Raw genomic sequence first — 26,792 nt, forward strand, 5'->3', positions numbered from 1 at the left:
AAATGGTAACCCGCTCCCTCCAAAAAAAAGAGAGAGAGGGAGAGAAGAAAGAAAGAACAATCAAAAAGGAAATAAAGAGAAGAATACAAAATTCTCAACACAGTAGTGAGAGCGGAGAGAGGCACTCTCAATAAAAGGTAAAGTAATTTTTATTTAAATAATGGAATGGGTGCCCTTTTTAAATAATGGGAAAGGGTATCCTGCAATGAAAAATGCCCTCCCCCCCCCCCCCATCTCACCTCTCGCCAGCCCCCAATCCTGAAGTGCTTCCTGTACATCTGTTCCGGCTCTGCTAATGGGTTTAATCTAAAGATAGCAAGTTGTACTTCACATACATATTGCATGTCAATCTATCTGTGAATCTCAGCAAGGATGCAACATGAAATGAAACCCGTCCGTGAAAAAAAAAGATCTTTCATAACACGTCGGTCTCATTTTCTCTGCCACAGAAGTTGGGTTGAGGATATGTTTTCAGCCTTGTCCGTCTGTCTGTCTGTCTGATTATGAGCGTGAGTAGGTCATCTGAAAAAAATTATGGACGGGTTCGGCCAAAACTTGGTGGTCAGCTCGGTGTGTGACGAGGAAGGATTGATTTGATTTTGGGGGAAGATGGGAATCCGAGAATTTGTTTTAGTAATTCTTCACCAAATTGAGTGATAAGCCTGGTGTTATTTTTAGCAGTTTGGGTGGTGGCTTGGGATCCTGGGGTCCTGAGTTCGAGCCCCGTTGGCCACTGAATTAACACCAAGGGGTTGACTCAGCCTGTCATCCTGAGGACGGCGAAATGAGCACCAGTATACTGGCAGTAGCAGTACTGCATCAGCGGCGTAGCCATGCTCCTAAGGCCTAGTTCACATTTGCCACGGCGGCCGTGGGGTCTCCAAAATCTATGGCCACTAGCAATTATACGGCGGCCGCAGTATTTCCACGGTCACACAATGTAGCAGTCACATATGTTTTTATTTTTCGGGGAGCTGCACGGCGTATTTAAAAATTGTGGAGACCGAAAACGTGGGGTTGCCGTGCGGTCTTTGATTTGATGTCACACGGTGACCTTAGGGCGTTCCTGCGGCGGCCATAGAATTTTCAAGGTGCCCGCAAGGCGACCGCAGGGGGACCGCAGGGGGGCCCTAAGGCGAACGTGCTGCCAGACGGACGGTAACGAATGGGTTAATTTATTTAATTTTTTTTTACCAGTTTTTTTTTTCGGCTTGTCGAATTGCTACGGCGAACGTAGAAATGAAAAAAAGTTATAACTCCGCGTTATAATTCCACGGCGACCTTACGGCCTGTAAAATATAGCCATACGGCGTAGGGCCACCCTGAGGCCACCGCAGAAACTCTGCGACCGCCACACGTTTCTGTCAATTCAGAGGGCGGACGGCCGCCGTATCCTCGCCGTAGAGCAAATGTGACTTAGGCCTAACCAATGATGCAACCAGCAGCCAAAAAAGCAGCACACGATGGGAACCATTGAGTGATATGGCATGATATCTCAAAAAGTTGTGCATGGATTATGACAAAACTTGGTGGTTGAGTTGGTTCGGTAACAAGAACAAGGGGATTCGATTCTGCTTCAGGTCCGGATCCAGATCCTGTCTATCAGTGTGATACAAAACATAAACTGTTCAGCCTGCTTGGTGGAGGTATGACCATTGCACTTGTTTTTGCTGGACATTTTTCAATCAGTATTTTTTTCCTTCTTCTCCTTCTCCTTCTCCTTCTCCTTCTCCTTCTCCTTCTCCTTCTCCTTCTCCTTCTCCTTCGCCTTCTCCTTCTCCTTCTCCTTCTCCTTCTCCTTCTCCTTCTCCTTCTCCTTCTCCTTCTCCTTCTCCTTCTCCTTCTCATTCTCCTTCTCCTTCTCCTCTTCACCTTCTTCTTCTTCTTCTTATATGCTTCTTCTTCCTCTTATTCTTATATGCTTCTTCTTCTTCTTCCTCTTCCCCAGGTATTCCTCTCTTTACCACTTTGGGACCAGAAATGACCACGTCATCAATTTAGTCACTAAATTAGCTTCAGCAAAGGTTGTATACGTACTCCACTTCAACTTCCCTATATGTACCCATATCATTCCACCTGAAAGGGGGGCGAGGTTTGACTGCTCGTGTTTAATGCAACACAAATCTAAATAGAAAAGCACATTTGGGGGGATCGACGATGAATGGATGAGTTGTGTCTGTGCGAGTGTCATCTATGCGAGGAATGTTTTTGTGGAGTTCTACCAGAGCTTTCCGATGTGGAGTGTGATACATCCCCATGATCATCATGATCTGCTGACTTGATTCGGATAATTAACTACAAAGAACCTGAAAGAATTCCCATGTTTTAACCGCACACCATATTGGGGTGTATAGAGCAGCTTAATAGGTCCTTCCACGGCATGGCATTCTCATGACAAAATAAATAACAAAAATAATTATAACATTGCAGCAAACCATATATTAATTAATACTAATAATATTAACAATAATAATAGTAGTATCATTTTGCAATAATAATAATAACTCATGTTTAATCCCCACTCTGGCGGAAGCACATCTGGACTCAGTGAAAGGCAAGTTCATGCTCAATCAGTCCAGCAGGCAGGTATGCAACAAGGCCGGGAAATTTGGTTCACTATTGAACCAAATTTCCAATTAAAATTTGATTCAATGAACCAACGGGCATACTAGTTCCTCAAACTGAGAGAAAAATCAAATTCCATCGAATCCTCGATGACCTGGAAAAGGAAAGGAGAGAAGGTAAATTTGCTTTACCCGTCTGAATTTCTACAATACACCCCGAATTATTTTTCTGTCGTACTGAAGTAACACCTGGTGACATAACGCTAAAATAACTATAGTAGTTTATTTTAAATGAAGAAAAGGTTTGAGTTGTTTTTTTTTAATGGTATATTTGTCGTTTCTGTCGAGGTAATCTATATATTTTTTTCCGTGCGACGCTACGGGGTATCCGCCAATTCAATAATTCACTTTCGGCAAACGTCGAAAGTGAATTCTTGAATTCGCGTAATATCTGATATAATTAATTTATCGGAGCTCAACTTCACAGTCACAAACTGTCTTTTCGTGTTTGTTGTACAGTTTGTACAAATATTATGTACAAAGCGTCATTCTGGAGGTTCGGTACGTTGCCCTTTCGTGCTCCTTTAAGGAATTGTGCTTGACGTGTGTCTCGGCGCGATTTGATCCACTGGCAATTGGGGACTGATGCAACTCTTAACTGCCATCCTCGTGCGATGCTGCATCATGGAGTACTGTTTACTTTGGAGAGACCTTCAGTGTTTCTGCGGGGTTGGGGAGAGGGGTGGACGAGATTCATTACCATAACAGGTTTAATCCTGTGCGCTGATATCTATGTGTATATGTAAATGAGTTTAAACCGACGTCAAACCAAACGACGAATCACGACCTTTCTTACAATGTAAAATGTCCTGCTCACTGATGAAAGCTTGCTTCCAATTGGTGGAGAAAGCTGATGACAAAAACAAACAAACATTTCTGGGATTGTGTTTTACATTCAGGGGTTCTGTTGACACAGTTGTTTTTTTTTTTTCCGATGAGATTCTCCAATGAGTACCAGTAGAAACGGATTGGTACTCACTCACAAAAAAAATAAATAAATTGTGTGCTTCGATCGCGCTCGTCTGCTTTCCCAATCACTACTCCGATTTTTTCATCCGCCTCTCAGCTTTGTTAGACAAGTCAAGTTTTCTGAATGATATTGTTGTGGTTTCCCGCCACGTTCGGCGTGCGGGCGACGGTTCTAGCCAAATCACGGTCGCGCCCCCCCCGAAGGCCGCAATCCGGTCGTGACTTTCCGGACCAACGCCGAAATCCAGTCACGGATGCCTTAACGCATCATAAACTCGCCAAATATTCTGTCCACGCGCTGCAGGGTTGATCGCCGAATTATCGATGTACCTAATTATTCGCGCGGACAGAAATACCGGGAGTCTATACCTCGACGGGACCTGTACAAAACCGAGCCGCTTAAGCGGCTCGTTCCGTGTGCGAAGCCGAGCGGTTATATATCGCCAAGTCCCGTCGGACCAAATGATCACTTTTATCGGCCTTAAAAGCCAGTTAATATCCCGAGCGCACCATGGCAGTCGATACAGGAAGGGACGCAACGAGCAGGTTGACATTCAAACAATGGGTATTTTTTTTTTTTAAAAGGAAGCAGTCAATGGATGGGGTGATAGGGGGACAAGACACGAGCAAAAGCCTACAGCCGACTTCTATTCGGAATGTACAAGCACGTACTTACAATTCTACTTAAAGACAAGGCGCTACAGACTTCCATACAAAAACCCAAGAAAGAAAAGACACGGGCTCGTAAGCCTTTAATAATCCTCAGAGCCGGGATGACCGAAAGGCTCTGAGAGGTCGGGCAGGTTACCTCGCCGCCCTGGTGGCGACTTGATGGGCTTTTGTTCGGCGACCCTGGGTATTTGTTTCTCGCTGGCTCGTTGCCAACGCGGCAGCGGTTGTAATGGCGGCTTGGTTGGTCCACGGCCTGGCAGCGCGCCCGACTTTCCACGGCCGCCTTCCCGACGACTCCAACGAACTCAACTCCACCGACCAACTGCTCTCCAACCGCCAACCGACTCCCTTAGCTCAACTGTTTCACCACCAACTGCTCGCTGGCTTCACCACCAACTGACTCACCAACTTCACCACCAACTGACTCGCCAGCTTCACCACCAACTGACTCACTAACTTCACCACCAACTGACTTGCCAGCTTCACCACCAACTGGAAAGTCCTTGTTCTCTGGTGGCAAGTAGTTTTTCGCTTGCATCTTCTTGGCAAAAGATGCATTGGGTAAGTTCAGTTGGACGTTCCCTTTTGAGGGTTAGTAAGGGCTCCACGGCAGGTCACATGCTCTTGATAACCCTGAAAATGTAATAATTGAACATGTTTGAGAATGTTTCTAATATTTGTTATTTAAAATGTTGTGAGAATTGTTTTATAAGGCTTTCTATACATTTGTAAGTTGACATAACCATTATGACCGGTATTTAAACTGTCATGAGATTTGTCTCTTAAGGCTTTCCGTACTTTTTTAATTTGACGTAACCATTACAACTGATATTAAAAATGTCATCACATTTGTTTTATAAGGCCTTCTGTACTTTTAAAATTTGACATAACCAGTCTATCTTGTATCCTAGAGCTACTATTTTTATCTTGCCAAAACGAAGTTTTTGCAAGATATGTTAGTCAGCTTGTATGTTTTATGTTTTTTTTGTTTGTTTGTTTGTTTGTTTGTTTGTAATCACGTATAAAAAATTCTGCAGAGCACAGTTATCATTGGAAATTTTTGTAACTTCGCATATCAGAGGCCTATAGAGGTCCCTTTCAGCGCACAAAATTTTGAAGGTCAAGGTCAAAAGTCAAGGTCACTTTGTCGCAAATCAGGGGAGTCGACGAAACCGTTATTTTTTGAGTAATTTTGATCGGATAGTCTTCAAACTTCATGGGAATATAGTTCATGGTCTGGCGCTCAGCTGATTAATTTTTGGTGGCAATTGGCCTTGACCTTCATGGTTAGCACCTGAGGTCGAAAATATTTGACCCCAAGGTCAAATTTTCAAGTTTTAGGAACCATATCGTGTGGGACCTCAAATTGAACACCTCGATGAGTGCTTTCTAGATATGTCAAGCTTGAGACATTATGACATCATTTGGTGACGTTATGAGGAAAACGCATATTTTTCATGGTTACTCTGTAGAACGATTCTCATCGGAATCTCTCGTAGGCAGATATTCCTCAAGGAGTCGCTCCTGGTGGATAGCAGCTCTGTTCACCTCAGTGTGACCTTAAAGAAGTCACACGTGGTCACCTTTTGGCAAGATACGGGTCACCCTGCGGGTGACATTGTTTTTATTTACATTATTATACACTCTGATATAATTATTTGGGTATTAGATTTTGTCGTTAATTATGAACACACCACAACAAATCTCAACTTAGTGTGGTGTTTGGTGTAACTGTTATTTTATTACGTGATACAAGGGAAGGACTCAAATTCATGAAATATCATGTAAATAATTACATTCACAGATGCCTTGTTACGTACAAAATATCACACTGGTGCTCAAAATATTAAAAACTTACCAGAATAGTGTATAATTGACAAGGTTGTTGACATAACAATGGAGTAACTTTTGTCCAATTACATGTGCTGATGTGTGCAGTCGAGACAGCCTGTAGCCACAATATGATGACTTAGCGCCCTCGAGAGAAGCTATATTTTTTTCAGAGACCAAGATGGGTCACACTTACAAACAACATTAAATATACATTTTAATCCTGTTTTAAAATCAAAACCTGACCAACTTTTAATTAAAGTAGAAGTTGACTTTCCTCTCCTTTTCATTACAGGACCATAAATGCATGTATAATTTTGATTGTATATTTCACACAAATCATGACCTTTTGATATTTCATTGACCAAAGATCATACAAAACTAATTAATTGACAGTATGAATGCAATGTACATGTCATTAGCTTTAATTTGATTCCACACATGATAGTTTTGATGCCATTTTTAAGGAGAATTATATTTCGCATTCGGCAAAAAAGTGACGTGGCTTATTACGTCATTTTGAGGGTCAAGCGGTCAAGATACAGCTTGGCAGACAGAAAATTGAATTCAGCACACCCAAATTAGGTGAAATAAACTGGTTGCCAACTTTTCCTCAAAAATGCCTCTCGCATGTTATTTAGCTACATATCTCATTTTTTTGACTAGACTGTGTGCTTCTTACTCCTTGTAAGCACTCTCTCAGAACGTTCACTCCAGACGAGACACTCGAAAACTGATCTTTACCTTCGCATTCTGCGAAAAGTTATGTTTTGGTCGCCGTGTATTTATTTATTTATTTATTTATTTATTTGTAATCTTGTGATTCGTATAACTCAAAAAGTATTAAACCGAATTGCATGAAATTTGGTGGGATGATTGGTTATTATCCAGGAAGCATTCGATTAGATTTTGGGATCGTTCGGGTCAAAGGTCAAGGTCACGAAAAGGTCAAAATCGTCTTTTTACGATAACACGGTCAATTTTTATTCAATTTGCATGCAACTAACGCCAAAATGTTCAGAATTCAACGCCTCATCTTGTGATATGCAACACGACACAATGACGCCCATACTCTTGTTACCGGTTAGGGGTCAAATGTCAGGGGGGTCACGACCTTGAAAAATATGCGGTTTTTGTCATAACGCGGTCAATTCTTGTCCGCTTTACATGAACCCAGCACCAAAATGTTCAGAATTTAATGCCCAATCTTGTGACACAATGACGTCATAACACATGTCACCGGTTGGGGTAAAATGTCGTGGGGGGGGGGGGTCACGCCCTTGAAAAATATGTGGTTTTCGGCATAACAGTCAATTCTTATTCGATTTGCATGAAACCAGCATCAAACGAGATTACCTTCTCTTGTTGAAACGTATTCACCGAGCTTGCGAGTGAAGACTCGCCAAAACGACGTGAGTTGATTGTTGTTTTGTTCGTAGTCCCCGAAAGTCGGGGGGGGGGTCATGACATTATAGATATGTGGTTTGTGTCATAAGACCATTCATATGAAACCAGTTCCCCACACTCATACCAAGAACAAAAAAAGTAGTGGCGGCAAAGGTATGCGCTCTATGAGTGCCCGCTCTAGTTTTTTTTGTTCTGGACGCTCCTTGGCCTCCTTTTCTTCCTCTTCGCAAGCACGTTCTCCTTAGATCTTTTTTTTGTTTTTTTAATCTCAAAAGTTATAAACTTACAATATAGCTTGTAAATTATATTGTTATTAATTATAAACTTAATTTCGTACACTTAAATTTTGAAATCACGGAAGAATCTTCCCGACACAAGCTGAGAAACCTCATCTTCTTCCTCCGCTCGCATGTTCTCAGATCTAGCTTTGTTTTGTTTTTTTTTAATCTTGTAAGTTACAAGTTTTAATATTCTTGTAATTTATAAACTTAATTATCTACACTTAAATTTTGAAATCACAGTATATCAGAGTTATCACGGAAGAATCTTACCGACACTCAATGAGAAAACCTTCCATCAAAAGCCCCCGCTGTGCTCGTACGCTTTAGAGCTTTTTAACGGTCAGGGGAAATTGTAAGCATTTATTACGGAAATAACTACGCTAAAAGACGTACGTGTCATGAGTGCACATTCACAACAGCGGTTTCTCAAAACTGCAACAATGTTATAATATCACTTGCAACTAAAACCATCGTTATATCATCCATCATACTTGTATTTGAACTCTCCCAATGGTACCCCCCCTTCCAGCTGTCACCCAGGACGGACCACCCCCCCTACGCATCCCCCTTAGTACTCCAGTGTATATATGTATTTATACTAAGTCTTTTCCTTTGCAGCACTTTGAGGACATGTTCAGCACAAGTCGAGCGGCGGTTCGTTGGAACCATGGGTGGCGAGCTCTCCACCGTGTCCCAAAGTCGCGCCAGTCCCAGAGATGTGTGGTCACATGGTCTCCCGTGGGCGCAGCCTTCAACATGCAGGCTCACCAGTCTCTCATGAAAGCAAATGCAACCAATGTGTGTTCAAATCTAACTTATCTGGGCACAACCACATTCTGAGCACCACCATAGTTTGCATTGTGTTTTGCAAGAACTTTTCAAAATTAAAATGTACAAGCAATACCTTGGCGGACTAATCATGTGGATGTTCGTTGTTCACTTTGTTTTTCACCATGCTTTTTCAGGGCTTGTTTGGTGTACCTGAGCTTAATTGCCCTGAGGGATTTGCAGAGGCTCGTCGCACCGCACTGCAGAGAGCCGAGTGCCTCGTCGAGGAGGCTTGTCGAGCAGAGCCTGGTCCGAGGGTCGTCGAGCTCTTTGATGAACTGTCCGATTGTCTGTGTCGAGTCGCTGATTTGGTAAGAAGTGTATTCCCCTCAATGTTTGGTGTTTGTGTGAGGATACGATTTAACCTTCGGACGAACAGTGGGTACAGGTCCACCCCATAATCATGTGTAAACTTCAATCATTTTTTCTTAACAGTTGTTTGAAGCCTTGAAGCTTCACATGTGCCGTATGTCTTGGGTTGTTCATTAAAACGTGTGTTCTCGACACAAAATACTTCAGAGGGGTCATGCAACCATTCGATGTACTCAGGTGCACTCGCACATGGAATGTCTGGGTGTGGTGACTGATATGGACTACGGATGTAAATTGTTTCAATTGTTCGCATTTATCATACGATATGCTATGAAGCTAAGAACCCTCTCATGGTGTCCCACAGGATGGAGTAGAGGTAGCAGGATTACCTTTGAGCTGTATGATCTGGGTTCGATTCCCATCCTGACAATATACTGTCAGGATATTTTCTCTTAATTTTTGAGATCTTGGTGTTTGGCCATTTTCTTGATTCCTGCTTTGCTTTGGCCAAAATGGCTGGGTAACAACACCTCAGTTAACAATGTCTTCTTTTTAGCTCGCCTGTTCGAAGAACAGAGAGCTATAGCGATACCCCTGGCGTGAGCGTCAGCGTGAGCGTGAAAATGTTAAAGTTTTTGGTGCAAGTTATTTCCTTTCTAATGTTTTTATCTCCCACACTATTTTTTACTGATTACAATATACAAATACATATATTGCTTTAAAATTATTTGGATCAGACTTCACTGCAATGCTTTATAAAAAAATATTATTAGACTAGTCTTTTAAAAACGATAAATGTATAAACAGGCGAGCATTGGGTGGCTTTGACACCAACTCTCTGGTCCTTTTGTACCTAAGTACTATGTCCGGTCACAATGCTTTGCTTTCTATGTTCACGCTCGATGGAATCATCAGGTCGTACGTGAGCGTTACTTCCTTGTTCTCCATTATCACTTTTTGTTCGTGCTTCCATGAGTTTAATGGAACTGGGATACTGATGTTTCCACAGATGTGCGGTGGATTACTCTCCATACCTTGCTGTGCCTTTGGGTGTACAACTGTTCTGACATGAGTTTTTTTTGTTTAAACATCCTGACAGGAGGTGACTCATACTTTTTCTTCCTTACAGAACCTACAGTTCTCCGATTGACTTAGTCCTGCCATTTTTTTTTTAAAGCCAGTCATATAAAGTCCCTGGTTTTGGGCATGAATAATGATTCGTTCTCCATCACAGTTGAGCTGTCTTCTTAACCATTCCAAAGAGCCTTCTCTTTCTCTTCCCAATTTGTCCAAATCTTTTTTTGTTTGTTTGTTTTATACCTCCCTGCTCTTTTTTTTAATCGTTTTCCCATTTGTTGGTGTATATCTGTTGATGTTTTGTCCTTTTTTGCAATTGTTAACCTCCGCCATCGAAGATCAGAGGTTACTGTTTTCACCCGTTTCTGTTTGTTTGTTTTGTTTGTTTGTTTGTTTGTGAACAGTATTACGGAAAAACTCCTCTACGGATTTCGACGAAACTTGGTGGGGGGGGATTAGGTCTGGTCCAAGGATCATGCCATTAGATTTTGGACTCGGTCCAAAATCCAATATGGCCGCTATGGCGGCCATTTTGAAAAAATATTTGAATTTTTTTTTGCATTTCTACATGTTTTAAGTGATTTCCAACCCCCCCCAAAAAAAATTGTTAGAGAAAAAATTTTTGCAACTTTTTTTTTCAACAAAATTTCGATTTTTTAAAATTTATTTATTTATTTTTTGCATTTCTACATGTTATAAGTGATTTCCAAAAAAAACATGCCAAAATTATAATTGTGGCTGATTTTGAAACTTCAGGTGGATATACTCACGTAGAATCAATTTCTGTCTCAAGGAATCTAGTTATGACAAATGAATTGAGTATGTAAAAGTTAAAAGTAAAAGGGAAAGTTGCAAACTATAACTCTGTGAGCACTGCTGACGTCAAATTGAATGAATAGGATATCAGGTTCACTTGATTGACCTAGCAGTATTGGCGGCGGAGGTTTTGCACTCTACCGAGTGCTCCCCCTCTAGTTGGGGCTGTATTTGTTTTGGTTTCTTGTGTAACTTCCATTCACACCAGGTCGGTTCAGGATACATTCTCTGGATTGCTGTCTTCGTGTTTGTTTACAGATAGGATTCGGTAGTTTGTTGCATTCACTTACTCAGTCAATCCTACTGTTGTCAGTCTGTGCACTCCGTTGAGCTCCATCAGGCCGCTGCTTCCTCCTCGTCTTGGCAGGTACGTTCCTGGGATGAGTTGATTTTGAGAGAACATTTTGTGAATGGTGAGGAGTTTCCTTATTTTGATATCCAGTTTATTGATTTGTCATTGTGGACAGTTTAGTATTCCACAGCTGTACTGCAATACTGGTATTGCGAGTTGGTTTGTGGCTTTCATTTTGTTCCTTGGAGAAAGGTACGTTTTCACGATGAGCCTCGTTCTATGCGGGTATTAGAAAGGAGGCAGTTGCGAGGAGATATGATGGAGTAGTTTAAGGTAATGAAAGGTATCGATAAAATAAGTGAAGATGAATTATTCAACAGAGTAGACGGTGACAGAACCAGTGGCCAAAGCCTGAGAGTAAAGAAGAGGAGAGTTAAGATGGTAGTAAGGTGGGGACTTTCACTCAGAGAGTAGTTAATGCATGGAATGGTCTCCCTGGAAAGGTAGTGGCAGCAGAAAAAGTAGATAGGTTTAAATTAGAATTAGATAGGTGCCTGGAAGTTATGGAGATAGAGGGGTATGGGGATGTTGATAAGACTTTTAGGTAGTTTGAGTATTGATGGGTGATTGTGTACGGAGTGCTGTTGGTGGGGGTCTTGTTAAGGGGGGTTGTGTGGTTGATGTGTGTTTTTAACCAAGCCCATTCCCCCTCTCCGAAGGGAAGAAAAGAAAAGAAAAAAAATTACAGCAAAAAAACAAACTAAAAAAAACAAAAATAAAAATACAATTTGTTTTTTTCCTCTTTCATTAATTAAAATGATCTTGGGTTGGTGTGGTGCTCGTGCAGGCATGATGGGCTGAATGGCCTCCACCTGTGTTGGATTTCCTTGTTGTCCTTGTATTCTTTGGTAATTGTTTTGTGAATTTCTTTGTGACATAATTCGTGGCCCTCTTCCACTCCGATGTATTTGTATGATGCTTCGTCGTCTAGCTCCTGGATTGTTGTATTTGTATCAATTTTTATGTTGGCCGTTTTTGTTGGTCTGCCTTGTACGAGTGTGCACTTGGCACACTTATCTCGGCCAAATTATATTTGAATGTCATCAGAGTACCGTTTCACAAATTTCACTTGTTCTGCCAATTTTTCATCGTTTAGTGCAAAGAGTTTTAAATCGTCCATGTACAGCAGATGCGTCACCTTTCTTGTCTCTCTGGATGTTCTCTTATTGGACGATAAGGTGTATCCATGAGGTTGCTCAGTGGGTCCAAGGCCAATGAATGTAGGAGGGGTGAAATGTTGTCTCCCTGGAAGAGCTGGTGACGTATCTTCACCCCTGGTATTTCGATCTTTCCTTCCATGTGTTGGTTATATACACTGCCACTGCTCACTTGTACAGTGTTAACAGATGTTACAAACCTGATTCCTCTTATTGACAGGTATTTTTTAGTAAGTCTGATTTGCATTTAGGAACACAACAATTGTGGTTAAGTTTGCCATTTTGAGAAAAAAGATTTTTGAAAAGTTAGCCAAACGCACACACACGCACGCACGCACACACCCCCCCCGCCGCCCCCCACCTCATTTAGCATTCATGCATGATTTTGAAAGTCGTGTATTACGATGGTTGGTCATCAAGTTTGTTGTCACCTCTTGCATGTTTCCAGTTTATTGGATTATAAGGTCACTGGGGTCACCTTGCCTGTACGCTGTCCCTATCAATTTGCTTGTCTTCAATGTATGAGTCTCATTTTCACCACTCACCAAATGTTTATTCATCTTTAACATCCCATTGTCATTGACTTGCACATTTTACGATTCACCAACGGCCCTGCTATTATAAAACAAAAAAAGTTTTTGCATCTCTTCAATAATCTCGTTTGATGTTTTGATGTGCAGAAATGTGTGGATGTGATCAAAAACTTTCGGTTCTTCAGTGAAGTTAAAAAACAACATGCATGTGTACATATATTGTGGGCTGGGGTCCGGTGGGGAGAACGACCGCGAGGTGGGGGAAGTTACGTCGTCTCCCACCAGACTCCCGGAATTGTAGGCCGTCGCTCACGGATAATTCCGTGACACGGAGGGTTGCTTAACCGACCGTGGACGCCAATACATCCACCACGCTGCGTAGGGTCTTTTTGTCTAGAACCAATTTACCTAATTAACCATGCGGTGTCATCTACCGGGGAACCACGCCCTCGGTACGCCTTGCCCGAACCGGATCACTCTACCAACTACGGTCGAGTACCAACTACCAACTCCGGATCGGATGCAGCCGAGCCGAACTACCAAGGACGTACCGGCTAGAATGAACAGATTATCGGGGATAAAGACCCGGCTAAACTTAGATCTGAACCATGCTGGACCAACGAAGGAAAAGACTAAAATGAACTGGGAACATTTCTACAATAATTTATTTACAATAAAGCGAGGAAAGTTATGTGGCACAGGGAACAGGTTTATTGGGGATGTCATGCAGGGGAAGATGAGAGAAAGATGTACTGCGACAATTTTACAGCAACTTACAAAGGAGACACAGAGCAGACTTACGCAGGAATAAAACAGTCAAGATTTACAATGATCGAATAAAAACACATGCAATTCTACTTAAAGAAGGCGCCACACACTCAGATGCACACTCAGACGAAAATAAACCCAGATGTATTGCAAAGGACCTTTTGCAGCCAGAGAGGGAGGTGAGCTGAGATCGCAGTTCTTTCGGGTACCTGAACGTTGGAGGGAAGGGATGCTCCGTGGTGCTGCACCTGTCAATGGTCGTGCGGCTCGGTCCACGGCCGCCCGCGTGGAGACCGTGTTTGCGAAGGAGCCCGGGTCGAGTAGATCGGAGTCCGATGCGGGGATCAGGGCTGCAGACAGGACCCTACGAGAGACCCGGTGAAGGTCTTTCCAGCTCTTTCACACTTGAAACGAACGACCCCCAAAGAGCGCAACCATTCCACGACCTTCCTCCTTTCTTTCGCTATCAGCCGACGAACTGTCTCCCTCCAATGCTCTGCTCAAGACGACTCACTTTCCAGCTCACCCGACCACTCTGAACGAATGGTGTCATAATTTATAGATCTCCCTCAGCGGGGAGGGGCCTTGGTGAAGCCGATGCCACTGTTCGCCCTGATTGGATGGGGCTTCCATGGGGCCACCCTTTCTGGGCGAGATTTCGGCCATACCGGGAAGCCCCCCAACTACGCGTGTCCGGACTCGCCAAAAAGGTACTACACAAAGATTCTGCCTCGGAAAGCAAGTCGACGGTTCGACGAGTAGGTGAACACGCGCTTGTTCAGCCCATGCGAGAGTAGCAAGCGAGATGAAGGTGCGAGCAGGCAGAGGGTACCGTGGGTCGTTGTGGATGATATATAATGATTTATTAATCTAACTAAGAAAACATCGCAACGCACCCCAGTGTCTCCCACTACACACAAGGTAGGGATCTATCTGCACATATACTTGACGGAATAACTGACTTCGGGTCAACTGTATGCTTGTATGCATTCAGTTCCAAGAACCGTAACAATATATATATATATATATATATATATATATATATATATATATATATATATATATATATATATATATATATATATATATATATATATATATATATATATATATATATATATATATATATATATATATATATATATATATATATATATATATATATATATATATATATATATATATATATATATATATATATATATATATATATATATATATATATATATATATATATATATATATATATATATATATATATATATATATATATATATATATACCGGGCGTAGTGGCGTGCACCTGTAATCCGGCTACTCGGAGGCTTGGGTTGGAGGATCGCTTGAGGACGGGTGCTCTGCACTGGGCTGCGCTATGAGAGGGTGTAGGGCAGCCCGGAATCATGGCGAAACCCAATCCATATCCCTGTGTCGTAAGAGGCGACCAGGGTTGCGTCAGGAAGGGCATCCGGCGTAAAACCTCTGCCAAATCAGTATGCGGATCATAACGGATGATCCGTTGTGGCGACCCCTAACGGGAGCAGCCGAAAGACGAACAACAACATATATATATATATATATATATATATATATATATATATATATATATATATATATATATATATATATATATATATATATATATATATATATATATATATATATAGCCTGGTGTTGGCGCAGTGGTTAGGGCAGCGGCTTGGGATCCAAAAGGTCGTGAGTTCAATCCCCGTTGGGCCACTGAATTAATACACCAGGGGGTTGACTCAGCCTGTCATCCTTCCGAGGTCGGCGAAATGAGTACCAGTATACTGGGCCGGTGTATGCCCCGGCTAAAATAGGTGTACCATATCCCTGTGTCGTAAGAGGCGACCAGGGTTGCGTCAGGAAGGGCATCCGGTGTAAAACATGTGCCAAATCACTATGCGGATCATACGGATAATCTGCTGTGGCGACCCCGAACGGGAGCAGCCGAAAGAAGAAGAAGAAGATATATATATATATATATACATATATATATATATATATATATATATATATATATATATATATATATATATATATATATATATATATATTGATTTGAGAGTGAGGAATACAGAAGAGGTTGGAGAGGGGAGGGTAGAAAATACAAGTTTGACCCACTTTAGCAAGTGCTTATGAATAGAAATTGAGCTTGCAGTTGTTTGTGTGAACCGCTTTGCATGAAGATTTTGTCTTGTCATCTCACCGAGCATGTTGATGTTAAAATGGGGAGTTGAGGGGAGGGGTGGGAAGGGCTGTTCTGCGGATGTTGATCATCAGGCCGTCATGTTGTGCCGAGAAGGCCACGTGATCAAAGCGATACACATTCAAATTCATATTTTTCACAATAATTTTTTTTTTCACTTTGAAAGGACACTACTGTGTCGGTAGTTTGCATGCCATGGGGGTGGAGGTGTGTGGGTACATCGATTTTGATCAGAGAAAATAATTGGTCCCGGTTACACTCTCGAAGAAATCGTTTCGACTTGAGAAGGCGGCAAAAGTAGAAATGGGCTGAAATTAACTTTGTAACACTTCTTTATGACCTCTGCCACCGGAGGTGGAGGGAGGTTATATTTTCACCCATTTTTTTGGATGTGAGCAGGATATCACAAAAGGTTATGGATTCGGACGAAACTTGGTGGCCACGTTGCATGTGTGACGAGGACGAATTGATTCGATTTTGGTGATGATCTGAATCCGGATACGAGAATTATTTGATTTTTTAAGTGATTCTTCACCATTGAGAGATGGTGGCTAAAAACTATACTCCATGATATCCCAAAAAGTTGTCGATGGATTTGGATGAAACTTGATGAAGGACAAATCGATTCGATTTTGGTGAACATCCAAATCCGGATCTGAGAGTTTTTTTAATTTTAATTTTTCAATTTTTTTAAGTGATTCTTCACCTTTGAGAGATGGCCAAAAACGATATGTAGCATGATATGATATTTCAAAACGTGGACGGGTTATGGCAGAACTTGGTGGATGAGTTAGGTTACAAGAACAAGCCAATTTGATTCTGGTTCAGGTCCGGATGCAGATCCGTCCCATCAGTGGGATATAAATGCTAAACTGTTCAGCCTGGCGGAGGTATGCACTCTACCGTGTGCCATTCTAGTTCGTAGTTGTTACTTATAAATGCTCTTCAAGAGGTTGTCCAAACTGCCTTCGCTTCTGTGCATTGAGGGGGATTGAAATGCTTTGTGCACTTGTTTGTATTACTTTCACCAGTGAGCATTTTAATTTCACGTTTTCCCAAAATGCTATGGCTGCAGGCTGACTTCGTCCGAATCGCTCACCCTGACGAGGGTTTTCGAGAAGCAGCGGATGAAGCTTGTGTGAGCATCGGCACGATGGTGGAGAAGTAAGACCGAGAAACGGCACAGTGGTTGAAGCTTCACCACGTTCGAGTCCACTGCTAGTTCTTTTACGGCGGCAATTAATCCCACCTTCTTGTGGGGAAAGGAAAGTTAGGCCAGTGATGACAGCTGCTCAGGACAGGAAATTGTAATTTGTTCAGGGTGCCGGCGATACCTCACCTACTCTTTGCCAATGACACCGTGGAATCTTTAACGTCCACCGGCTAATGTGAGCGGACTGGACGCCCAGTTCGACGTCCATCCGAAGGACGGCACACTTTGGGACGCAATGGCCAGCCTGCAAAGCACCATTTCGATAACGTCGAGCCGAGGGTCAAACCCAGGGTAGATCACTTAAAATTATGCGACGAACTCGGTCACACCAATCTTGAATGGACTGTAACCGAGTTAGTTTGTGCATCATTATTGAACGCACATCTTGTCCTGAGCTGTGTACCAATGGCTAGCGTGTTGGTTTGGCTAATTAAAAGTATAAACATACATAATGTCGCCATTACTCGTGACTTCCACATGCTGGCAAATTTCCCGTTTTTTTTACAGATTTGTAACTTAAGAGTACAAGAATCCTGAAATTAATTTTAAAAAGCCGGTAACTTCCGTAACTCCTCACCGCAGCTACTTTCATGTTCGTAGAAGTCACGTACTCCCTGTCATTAACAACAATGATTGAATTTCTTTCGTTGCGGTTTGTGAGTTTTTTGTTTTCCTCCTAGTTGACAAACGTCATAACGCTCTGTCATCAAAGCCAGAATGGAGGTTCAGTTTGTGAAACATAAACAACCACAAGAACATGTCTCGTTTCGTTATGGCAGAATCCTCTCTCTATGGAGTTCCGCCGATGGCCCTGAATATATAATCTCACCGGCCAGCTGGATACCTGGCTGAGATGGATAAAATTATAATTGGTTTTTATCTTATACTTCAAACTATTTTCAGAAAATTTACTCTCACCAAAAATATTAGCGTATCTTGGAAAGGCTTGCGGTTAGACATGTCGAGCAGTTGGCCAAGCCCTCGTTATTGAGAGGGCAGCCCTTGGGGCATGCCAAACTACTTGGATATAAACAAGTCACCTGCCTCTGCACATCTACAACACTATTCGTCATCCTGAGAAAGACGGTTCTTTCCAACTTGATGTATGCATAAATGTATGTTTCCTATGTACTGAATAACAAGCGAAAGGTGATCTACATGGCATTTCCAAGAGGCTGTTTAAGGCCTCATGAGATCGATATTGGGCTATCACGAGATCGCTGTCGTTGTTGATGCTGCAGTTTGGACTGGAAACAGCATTTCCCATGACACCTTTGTTGAGTGGTGAATCTTGAATGAAATTGCTATTTTCTTGGGAGTTTCCAATGTGACTTGCAGATGGAAACAGGATAAACTAGAGCGGCACTCGGGCGGGTACATACCTCCCCCAGGCTGAACCGTTTACATTTTGCGTCCACTGATAGGCTGAATATATATCCGGACCTTAACCAAATTCTAATCGGCTTGTTCTTGCCATCCACCCAAATCATCCATCCACTTTTTGAAATATTATGCTTTGTGTGTATATATATATATATATATATATATATATATATATATATATATATATATATATATATATATATATATATATATATATATATATATTTTGTTACGAATCTGGAAACCATTTGCATTCAACATACAGATGTCCCAAAAGTCAGTTATGTCGTTAAGTATGTGTGTAGTCAGATCCCCTTCCTTTTGTCTCATGGGAGAATCAAAGGCGTGCATTGCGATTTCTTTTAGTTAGGTTATTACATCTAATAAACCATTCCGTCTGCATGACCCCTTCGGCCCATCACGCTCCATCACCACCCGCTGGCTACTCATACCTTGACTTACCAAGAGGGGGTCTCGCGGTTCCAGTTCTCGGCTCCCACGAACGTTGTAACTCTTGTATGATGACCTTCGCGGCGCTGACACTGTTACTCGTCGAGAGCGAAGCAACGTGGAGGAGTAACTGGGGTCTTCTGGCAGGGGCCGAGGCCCCGACCCGGAAAGGTCCCTGTCCAATCAGAGGTGGACAGCGAGGTGTGTTTTCGCCAAGGGCCCCTCCCCGTGGAGACAGGCCAATAAATGTCCGAGACTCTGTAAAAAGGGTCCGGTCGAGTTTACTTTCACGGTGGCTGTAACGGGTCAAGTTTGCTTTCACAGTGGCTGTAAGCAGTCAGTTTTGTTTCATGGTGGCTGTACGGGGTTCTGGAGTTTCACGGTGGCTGCTACGAGGAGTTTTAAGGAAGGACAGAGCGACCCTGACCTCCCTCTGTGGACCCCGATTGTTCACCACCCGAGCTCGGCCACGAACCACGAGTCCCTACGTGTGACTGGGGACCGGACCAACGACCTTTGTCGGGTGCCGCAATGCGGAGCACGCCCTTCCTCTGACGGTCAGGTACACCACCGAACTCTGACCACCAGCTTGTCTCTCTCCACGGCTGTGAGGGTCCAATACAGACTCTGAGTTTCTTTTCATTTTGTGTGTGTGTCTGTGTGTGGGCCCGTGTTGTAAGTCGATCTGAATAGGTGTTTTTGCTCATTGTAAATATTCCTTCTTGCATATTTGCGTTAAGTCTTGCCTTTGTCTTTTTATTGAAAATAAACATTTGTAGAAATATTCCCAGTCCGTTTCTGTCTCGTCCCTTCGTGAATTGGTCCAGCATGGTTCGGATCTGAGTTTAGGCGGGGTTTTAGCCCCGATAATCAGTTCATTCCAGCCGGCACGGCTTTGGCAGCCTCCGCTCGGCTGCACCCGAACCGGAGTTGGTCGTCTGTGGTTGGCACTCTACAGCAATCGGTAGAGTGACTCGGTTCAAGCAAGACGTGCCGAGGGCGTGGTTTCCCCGGTAGTCGAAATCACGTAGTGAATTGGGTGAATTGGTTCTAGACAAATATACCTTATTCCACGTGGTTGAGATATTGGCGGCCACGGTCGGTTAAACGACCGGGCGGTTATATATTAATATATGTGTATGTATGTATATATATATATATATATATATATATATATATATATATATATATATATATATATATATATATATATATATATATATACATATATATATATATATATATATATATATTGTTGTGGTTGACGAAATTCACAAACCACCATTCAGGTCCCTTAGGTGAGATATCTCGGTAAGTATATGTGTAGTTAGGCCCAAACCCGTTGTCTAGAGGGAATAAATGTCATTCATGCGGGCTGCGACTCTTCAGGATAGCCGTTTTTCTTTTACTATCTTTATTTTGGACCAGCCGCCATTATTACCACCACCAACCACGTCTCAACAGCCATCACACAACAACCACCAACCACAACGCCGCTTCACAACAACAACCACCAACCACAACGCCGCTTCACAACAACAACCACCAACCACAACGCCGCTTCACAACAACAACCACCAACCACAACGCCGCTTCACAACAACAACCACCAACCACAATGCCGCTTCACCACAACCGCCACGACCTTTACCGTCACAACTCGCCACCATCGCATCCACACCATCTCGCGCCACTCGTGGGCACCGATACTGGACTCGTGCAGGGCGCGCACCGAGCAGCGTATTCAGAGACATCACAGACTTTCCGAAGAAAAACGGATCAAAAACGACTCACGCCCACTTTTGTTCCGTCCAATCGGTGAGCGAGGGGCGATTTGGCCCCGCCTCCAGGGCGTTGGAGGGCGGTCGCTATATGCAAATACATGGATCAAAAAGCATTCACGCCCACTTTTCCTCGGGCCAATGGGGAGCCAGTTAGAGAGGTGAAGGGTCGGAGGCAAAGGGTCAAGGGTGAAAGAGCGAAGCCACGGGGCTTATATAAACGGCTGCGTTCGTCAGTCAAAGCAGTTCAGATGGAAGTTGTGCGGAGTTCAAGAGAGTCGTCGGTGGAGCTGGAAAGAAGTGAGAGAAGTCAAGAGTGAAGAGTTGGGACGAGCCAAGAGAGGAGACGGAGAGGGCGAGTAGACGGAGCTGTGGAGAGGTGACGGCGGCGAAGGCGGACGAGGGGGTGCTCGCGTCGGTGCCGGGAGCTGCAAAGGGAGAGGCCAGCAACGTGACCGAGGAGGAGACGCTCGCCGCGGGACCTGAGACAGGGTGATATCCTCCTTCCCCCGAGCATCAGCAACCCCCTCCTGTTTCCCCCCGCGCTGAGATAGTGCGACAAAGGGGGCCCCTTTCCCACCCCCTACCAGACACTGTCTGCGAGGCCCGCGGAGTTGAGGCGCCACCGCCGCTCTGCGTCTCATCATCAGACGGGTAGGCCCGACCCGGTCTCGGCCCCAGGCCCGTCTACCCCCCTCATCCTGGAGGGTGTTTCTTTTCTTTTGCTTTGGGAATATGTGTTGTCGGCGCCGTCTGTGAAGTAAAATTGTATAAGTGTTGCCGTGTGCCCGGTAGTCGGTTAGATCTGCATTGTTGCATTTGCTTTTTGTGTAATATTGTGTTTCCCTTTTACATGTGCTTTTGGTGTAATTGTATATGTGTGCTTCCCGTTCATCGCGAAATAAATGTGCTTAATGTTGAACTGTTTTCCCGCTTCGCTTCGTCTTTTCTTTCATTGAATCTCCATCTTGCTTCACGTAAAGGGTTGGTCGTGGGCTAAAACGCCCGATAATGAATCGAACCGTCGAGGCCGACGAATAACACCGCTCGGTTATCCCGATAGTACGGAACGGGTCGCTTAAAGTGGCCCGTGTCCGAAGTCGACCTGCGGCGAGGTGCGATCGCCCGGTCTACCCTCCGTGTGGGTACTTAGGTAGGTCAAATTTGGCGAGCAACCCTATGCCACGCGGGGGGCCGATTGGCACGATCGTGGTGAGGCCGAAAGGTCCACCCGTGACTGGTTCCCGGCGTTAGTCCGAGAGGGTCACGACTGGATTGTCCGTCCGGTGGGCGACGTGCCGCGATTCGAGTTACGTGGCCGTCCGCACGCCGGCGGGCGCGAATCCGCAACAATATATATATATATATATATATATATATATATATATATATATATATATATATATATATATATGTGTGTATATGTATATATATATTGTTGTGGGTCGGTGGCGAGAATGACCGCCAGGTGGGGGAGGTTACGCCGTGTCCCACCAAACTCCCCGGAATTGTAGGCCGTTTGTCGGATAACTCAGTGAGCAGGCGGGTTGTCTAACCGACTGTGACGCCAATATTTCAACTGCGTAGCGTAGGGTCTATTTGTCTATAACCAATTTACCTAATTAACTACGCGTTTTCGACTACCGGGGAAACCATGCCCTCGGCACATCTTGCTCGAACCGAGTCACTCTACCGACTGCGGTAGAGTTCCAACCACCGACTACCAACTCCGGTTCGGGTGCAGCCGAGCGGAAACTGCCAAAGCCGTGCCAGCTGGAATGAACGGATTGTCGGGGATGAAACCCCGCTTATACTCAGACCCAGACCATGCTAAACCAATGTAAGAAGGGACAGAAACGGACTGGGAACATTTCTAATAAATGTATTAACAGTAAAATAAAGACAAAGGCAAGACTTGACGCGAATATGCAAGCAGGGATATATTTACAATAAGCAAAAAACACTTACTCAGTTCTACTTAAAGACGGGCCCACACGCAGACACACACACAAAAAGAAAGGAAACCCCAGAGTATTTATTTGACCCTCGCAGCCGTGAAGAGAGACAAGCTGGGGGTCAGAGTTCGGAGGGTACCTGGTCGTCGGAGGGAAAGCATGCTCTGGAGTGCGGCACCTGCCAAAGGTCGTCGGTTTGGTCCCAGTCGCACGTGTGGGACTCGTGGCTCGTGGCAGAGCTTGCGTGGCGAATAGTTGCGGTCCACAGAACTCCTCTCCCCGTAACAGCCACTGTGAAGAATAAGCCAGACTGCTCACAGCCACCGTGAACAAAAACTCCTGACCCAACCACCGTGAAAACTCCTCTCCAACGAACTCTCTGCTGAGGATGGCGTCGTAACTTTTATTGACCTCCCTCAGTGGGTGCCCATATCGAGTGCCCACTGTGTCTGCGGACGTCCTCCTGCAGTTGGGTTACTTTTTATGAGGAGGTTTGTGGCAGGATTTGCACTCCGGCCACCGTAAAACCCTTCACTCCGCAAAACACAAAAACGCAAAAAAATCTGAAAACCCACTCCATGGGAGTACCTTCTGTGCAGCTTCCCTTCGCAGGGCAGCTCACCGGATTATGGGATTGGGGCAAAGCCTTCGGGACCCCCAATGCTTGATGAAAGGAGGGAAACCACCACGGGGTAACATCTCTGGATCAGATTGCGGGAGAGTGTGTCGGAGTGGTGCTGAGGTGTCGTCCACCAGACGGCAGTCTCCTTGGGTTAACCTGAGGCAGTCCCTTCCGGTGGGTGCCTGGAATGTCCTATCCCTAAGAGAGGATGATCACCTGTCTCTGTTATCATCTGAGCTCAAGCGTTTGGACATCGGTATTGCAGCACTCTCTGTGGTTCGGAGACCGGATTGCGGCGAGATAATGGTGGGTGGTTACACCTACTATTGGTCTGGTCGCTCTGATGGTTACCATACTCAAGGAGTTGCTGTAACTCTGTCCAATAAGCTGACTCCAATGATAATTGAGGTAACACCGTTCAAGGAGCGTATCATGAGACTAAGGATTCATCACTCCTAAGGTGTCATTTCCCTGGTGTCTGACTGTGCTCCAACTGAAGCGAGTGACCTCACCGTGAAGGACACATTCTACGCCACGCTCGAGTCTGTGGTTGATCAGTGTCCCAGACGAGATTCACTTCTGGTCTTGGGGGATTTCAATGCATCGACTGGAACTGATAGGGATGGTTATGAGGTGTGTGTTGGTCCCCATGGGTCAGGAACTATGAACCAGAATAGCACTAAGTTCCTTGACTTTGCAAGAAGTCATGGACTTAGGGTGGCTGGTTCATGGTTTCAGCGCCCACAAGCTCATCGCTGGACTTGGTATTCCAACGCTGGCGGTGCGGCAAAGGAGATTGACCATGTCCTTGTTGACGGTCGCTGGAGGATGATCCAGAACTGCAGGGTCTACCGGAGTGCTCAGTTCCTCAATACTGACCACAGGCTTGTTGTGGAAACTCTAAAGCTGCACCTTAAATCCTGGAGAATGATGCCATCCCAGCCTCGACTGGATGTTGGCAAGCTCAATGATGAGAGAGTAGCTGAGGAGTTTGTGAACAGGCTGAGTGGACATTTGGGGTTTCGGGGTGCTTTGGGGGTCCTGAAGAGTTGTGGAGTGTCTTCAAGACCACCTTCCTTGATGTTGCCGGTGGATGTCTTGGAGCTCACCGCAGGGCAAAGAAGATATTTGTCTGAAGGGACACTGGATACCATTGGCCAAAGTCGCAGGGCCAGGCTGAATGGCAGAGCTGAGCTGTTCTGGGAGCTGAGGTGTAAAACTGTACGTGCACTAACGGTGGACAAGTAGGCCTATGTGTGAGGAATCTGTGAAGGGGTAGAGCATCACCTGTGGACAGGTGATTCTCGTCCTGCTTGCAGGGGAATTCGCGCATTACGTTCATCCAAGCCCATCCCTCGGAGCACTGCAGTTAGAACAGAGAGTGGTAGGCTCTTGACAGAGGAGTCTGAAGTGAAGGCCCGCTGGGCCGGTCACTTTGAGCGGTTGTACCAGGCTGATCCCCCAGCTGTTGAGTTGGACGTCAAGGGTGTTACAATCCCTGCTGCAGACCCTCCAATCAACTGTGGTCCACCTTCGCTTGTGGAAACACGGGCTGCGGTGAACCGGTTGAAAAGGGGTAAATCTCCAGGGATCTGTGGCATCCATGCTGAACTTCTCAAGGCTGGTGGAAATGCTGTACTCGTGTCGTTGCATGCAGTTTTGTGCTCTGACTGTAACACAGGCATCATCCCAACTGATTGGAAGAGGGGCCTTGTTGTCCCTCTCTGGAAAGGGAAGGGTGATCGCCAAGACTGCAACAACTACCGAGGGGTGATGCTGCTCTCAGTGCCGGGCAAGGTCTTTGCTTGGATAATTCTTGATAGGTTTCGCCACCATCTGCTTGAGCACCAGTATCCAGAGCAGTCAGGCTTTACACCAAAGAGGTCAACAATTGACCATATCGTTGCTCTTCGTGTCCTCACCGAACGCAGACGAGAGTTTCGGCAGGGGCTGCTTGCAGCCTATGTTTATCTCTGTAAAGTGTTCGATTCAGTGAATCGGGATGCCCTCTGGAGGATTCTTGGTCTTCGTGGGGTGCCACCAAAACTGATCGATCTGATGTCTGAACTCTACTCTGGTACTGAGAGTGCTGTGAGATGTGGTGGTACCATCTCTGACTTATTTCCAGTTGTTACTGGAGTTCGTCAGGGGTGTGTACTGGCCCCCACACTTTTCAGCACTTGTATGGACTGGATTTTCGGGAGGATGTCGGAAAGATCAAGCTGCGGTGCATCATTTGGGAATGTCAAGATCGCTGACCTTGATTTCGCAGATGATGCAGTCATCTTTGCGGAGACTTTAGATATCCTTTTGGGAGCACTCGAGGTGCTGAATGAGGAGGCAGAGCCGCTGGGATTACGGGTTTCTTGGGTCAAAACTAAGATCCAGGCTTTCACTGACATCTTGGATGCTGCTGTCCTGTTTGTGGTGAGGATGTCGAGGTCATGGAGAGATTCACTTGCCTTGGCAGTGATATTCATGTCTCTGCTGGCTGTGAGTCGGAGGTCAATGGACGTCTGGGTCGGGCCTGGGGAGTCACGGATTCACTGGATCATGGGGTGTGGCGCTGCCGGTACCTGTGCGGGAGGACGAAAGTCCGAGTCTTCAGGTCCTTGGTGCTTCCAGTCTTGCTCTATGGATGCGAGACTTGGACTCTGACCAAGGATCTTAGATGGAGACTTAATTCCTTTGGTACCAGGTCTCTTCGGAGAATCCTTGGCTATCGCTGGTCAGAGTTTGTGTCCAACGAGCGGTTGCTGAGAGAGACTCGGATGAGATTTGTTATCTGCATGGTCCGTGAGCGTCAGTTTCGGCTGTATGGACATGTGGCTCGTTTTCCTGACGCTGATCCTGCTCACCAGATTCTCTCAGCGAGGGAGTCTCGTGAGTAGAGGAGGCCAATGGGACGACCACATGCTTTGTGGTTACAGCAGGTTGACCAGCATCTCAAGGAGATGGGGATGGGCCTGGCATCTGCCTGGGGGAAGGCCAGACGGAGGCCCCTGGAGTACCGGCGGAAAGTGGACGCAGTGACGCGCATTTCTGGCACATGCTCCCATACCTGACCTGACCTCAGTGGGGAGGGTCCTTGGTGAAACTGACATCACTGTTCGCTCCGATTAGATGGGGCTTCCATGCGTCCGCCCTTTCTGGGCGGGGTTTCGCCTATACCGGGAAGCCCATCCACTCCATACGTGTGGATTTGCCCAAAAAGGTACTTCACAAAGATTCTGGCTTGAAACAGTGAGTCGCCGGTTGGGCGGGTGAAGCGCTTGTTCAGTGGTGTTGTCGGCTTGTTTGTTGGATTGTCTTCGATGGTTTGTTGGATGTTTCGTTGGATGTAAAGATTTAATAACCGACCGAAAAGGACATCGCAACGCACGCCTTTGATTCTCTCACCAGACAAAAAGGAAAGGGATCTGACTGCACATATACTTAATGGGATAACTGATTTTTGGGACCTTTATGTTGAATCCAAATGGTTTCCAGTTCCACAAATATATATATATATATATATATATATATATATATAT

The 26,792-nt window shown here is 44.8% G+C and overlaps 1 protein-coding gene across 5 annotated transcripts in view; it reads left to right on the forward strand.

Moving 5' to 3' along the window:
- Positions 1–2,548: 2,548 nt before the first annotated feature.
- MIPEP (mitochondrial intermediate peptidase) overlaps positions 2,549–26,792 on the forward strand; it is a 77,483-nt gene continuing 53,239 nt past the window's right edge. Inside the window, exons 1-4 of one of the 5 annotated variants that reach the window (XM_085862662.1) lie at positions 2,549–2,741; positions 8,402–8,581; positions 8,749–8,922; positions 16,931–17,019. In XM_085862662.1, coding sequence (XP_085718788.1) covers positions 2,715–2,741; positions 8,402–8,581; positions 8,749–8,922; positions 16,931–17,019 — 470 coding nt within the window. In that variant the 5' untranslated portion in view covers positions 2,549–2,714. Of the gene's footprint in view, positions 2,742–2,936; positions 3,126–4,804; positions 4,827–8,401; positions 8,582–8,748; positions 8,923–16,930; positions 17,020–26,792 lie in introns of those variants that run through there. The other 4 variants (XM_085862659.1, XM_085862658.1, XM_085862661.1 and 1 more) reach the window with 4 other exon arrangements.

Source organism: Eptatretus burgeri, chromosome 17 (assembly GCF_056783735.1).
Source record: "Eptatretus burgeri isolate ZD-2024b chromosome 17, Ebu_testis_v1, whole genome shotgun sequence".
Classification (NCBI taxonomy): domain Eukaryota; kingdom Metazoa; phylum Chordata; class Myxini; order Myxiniformes; family Myxinidae; genus Eptatretus; species Eptatretus burgeri.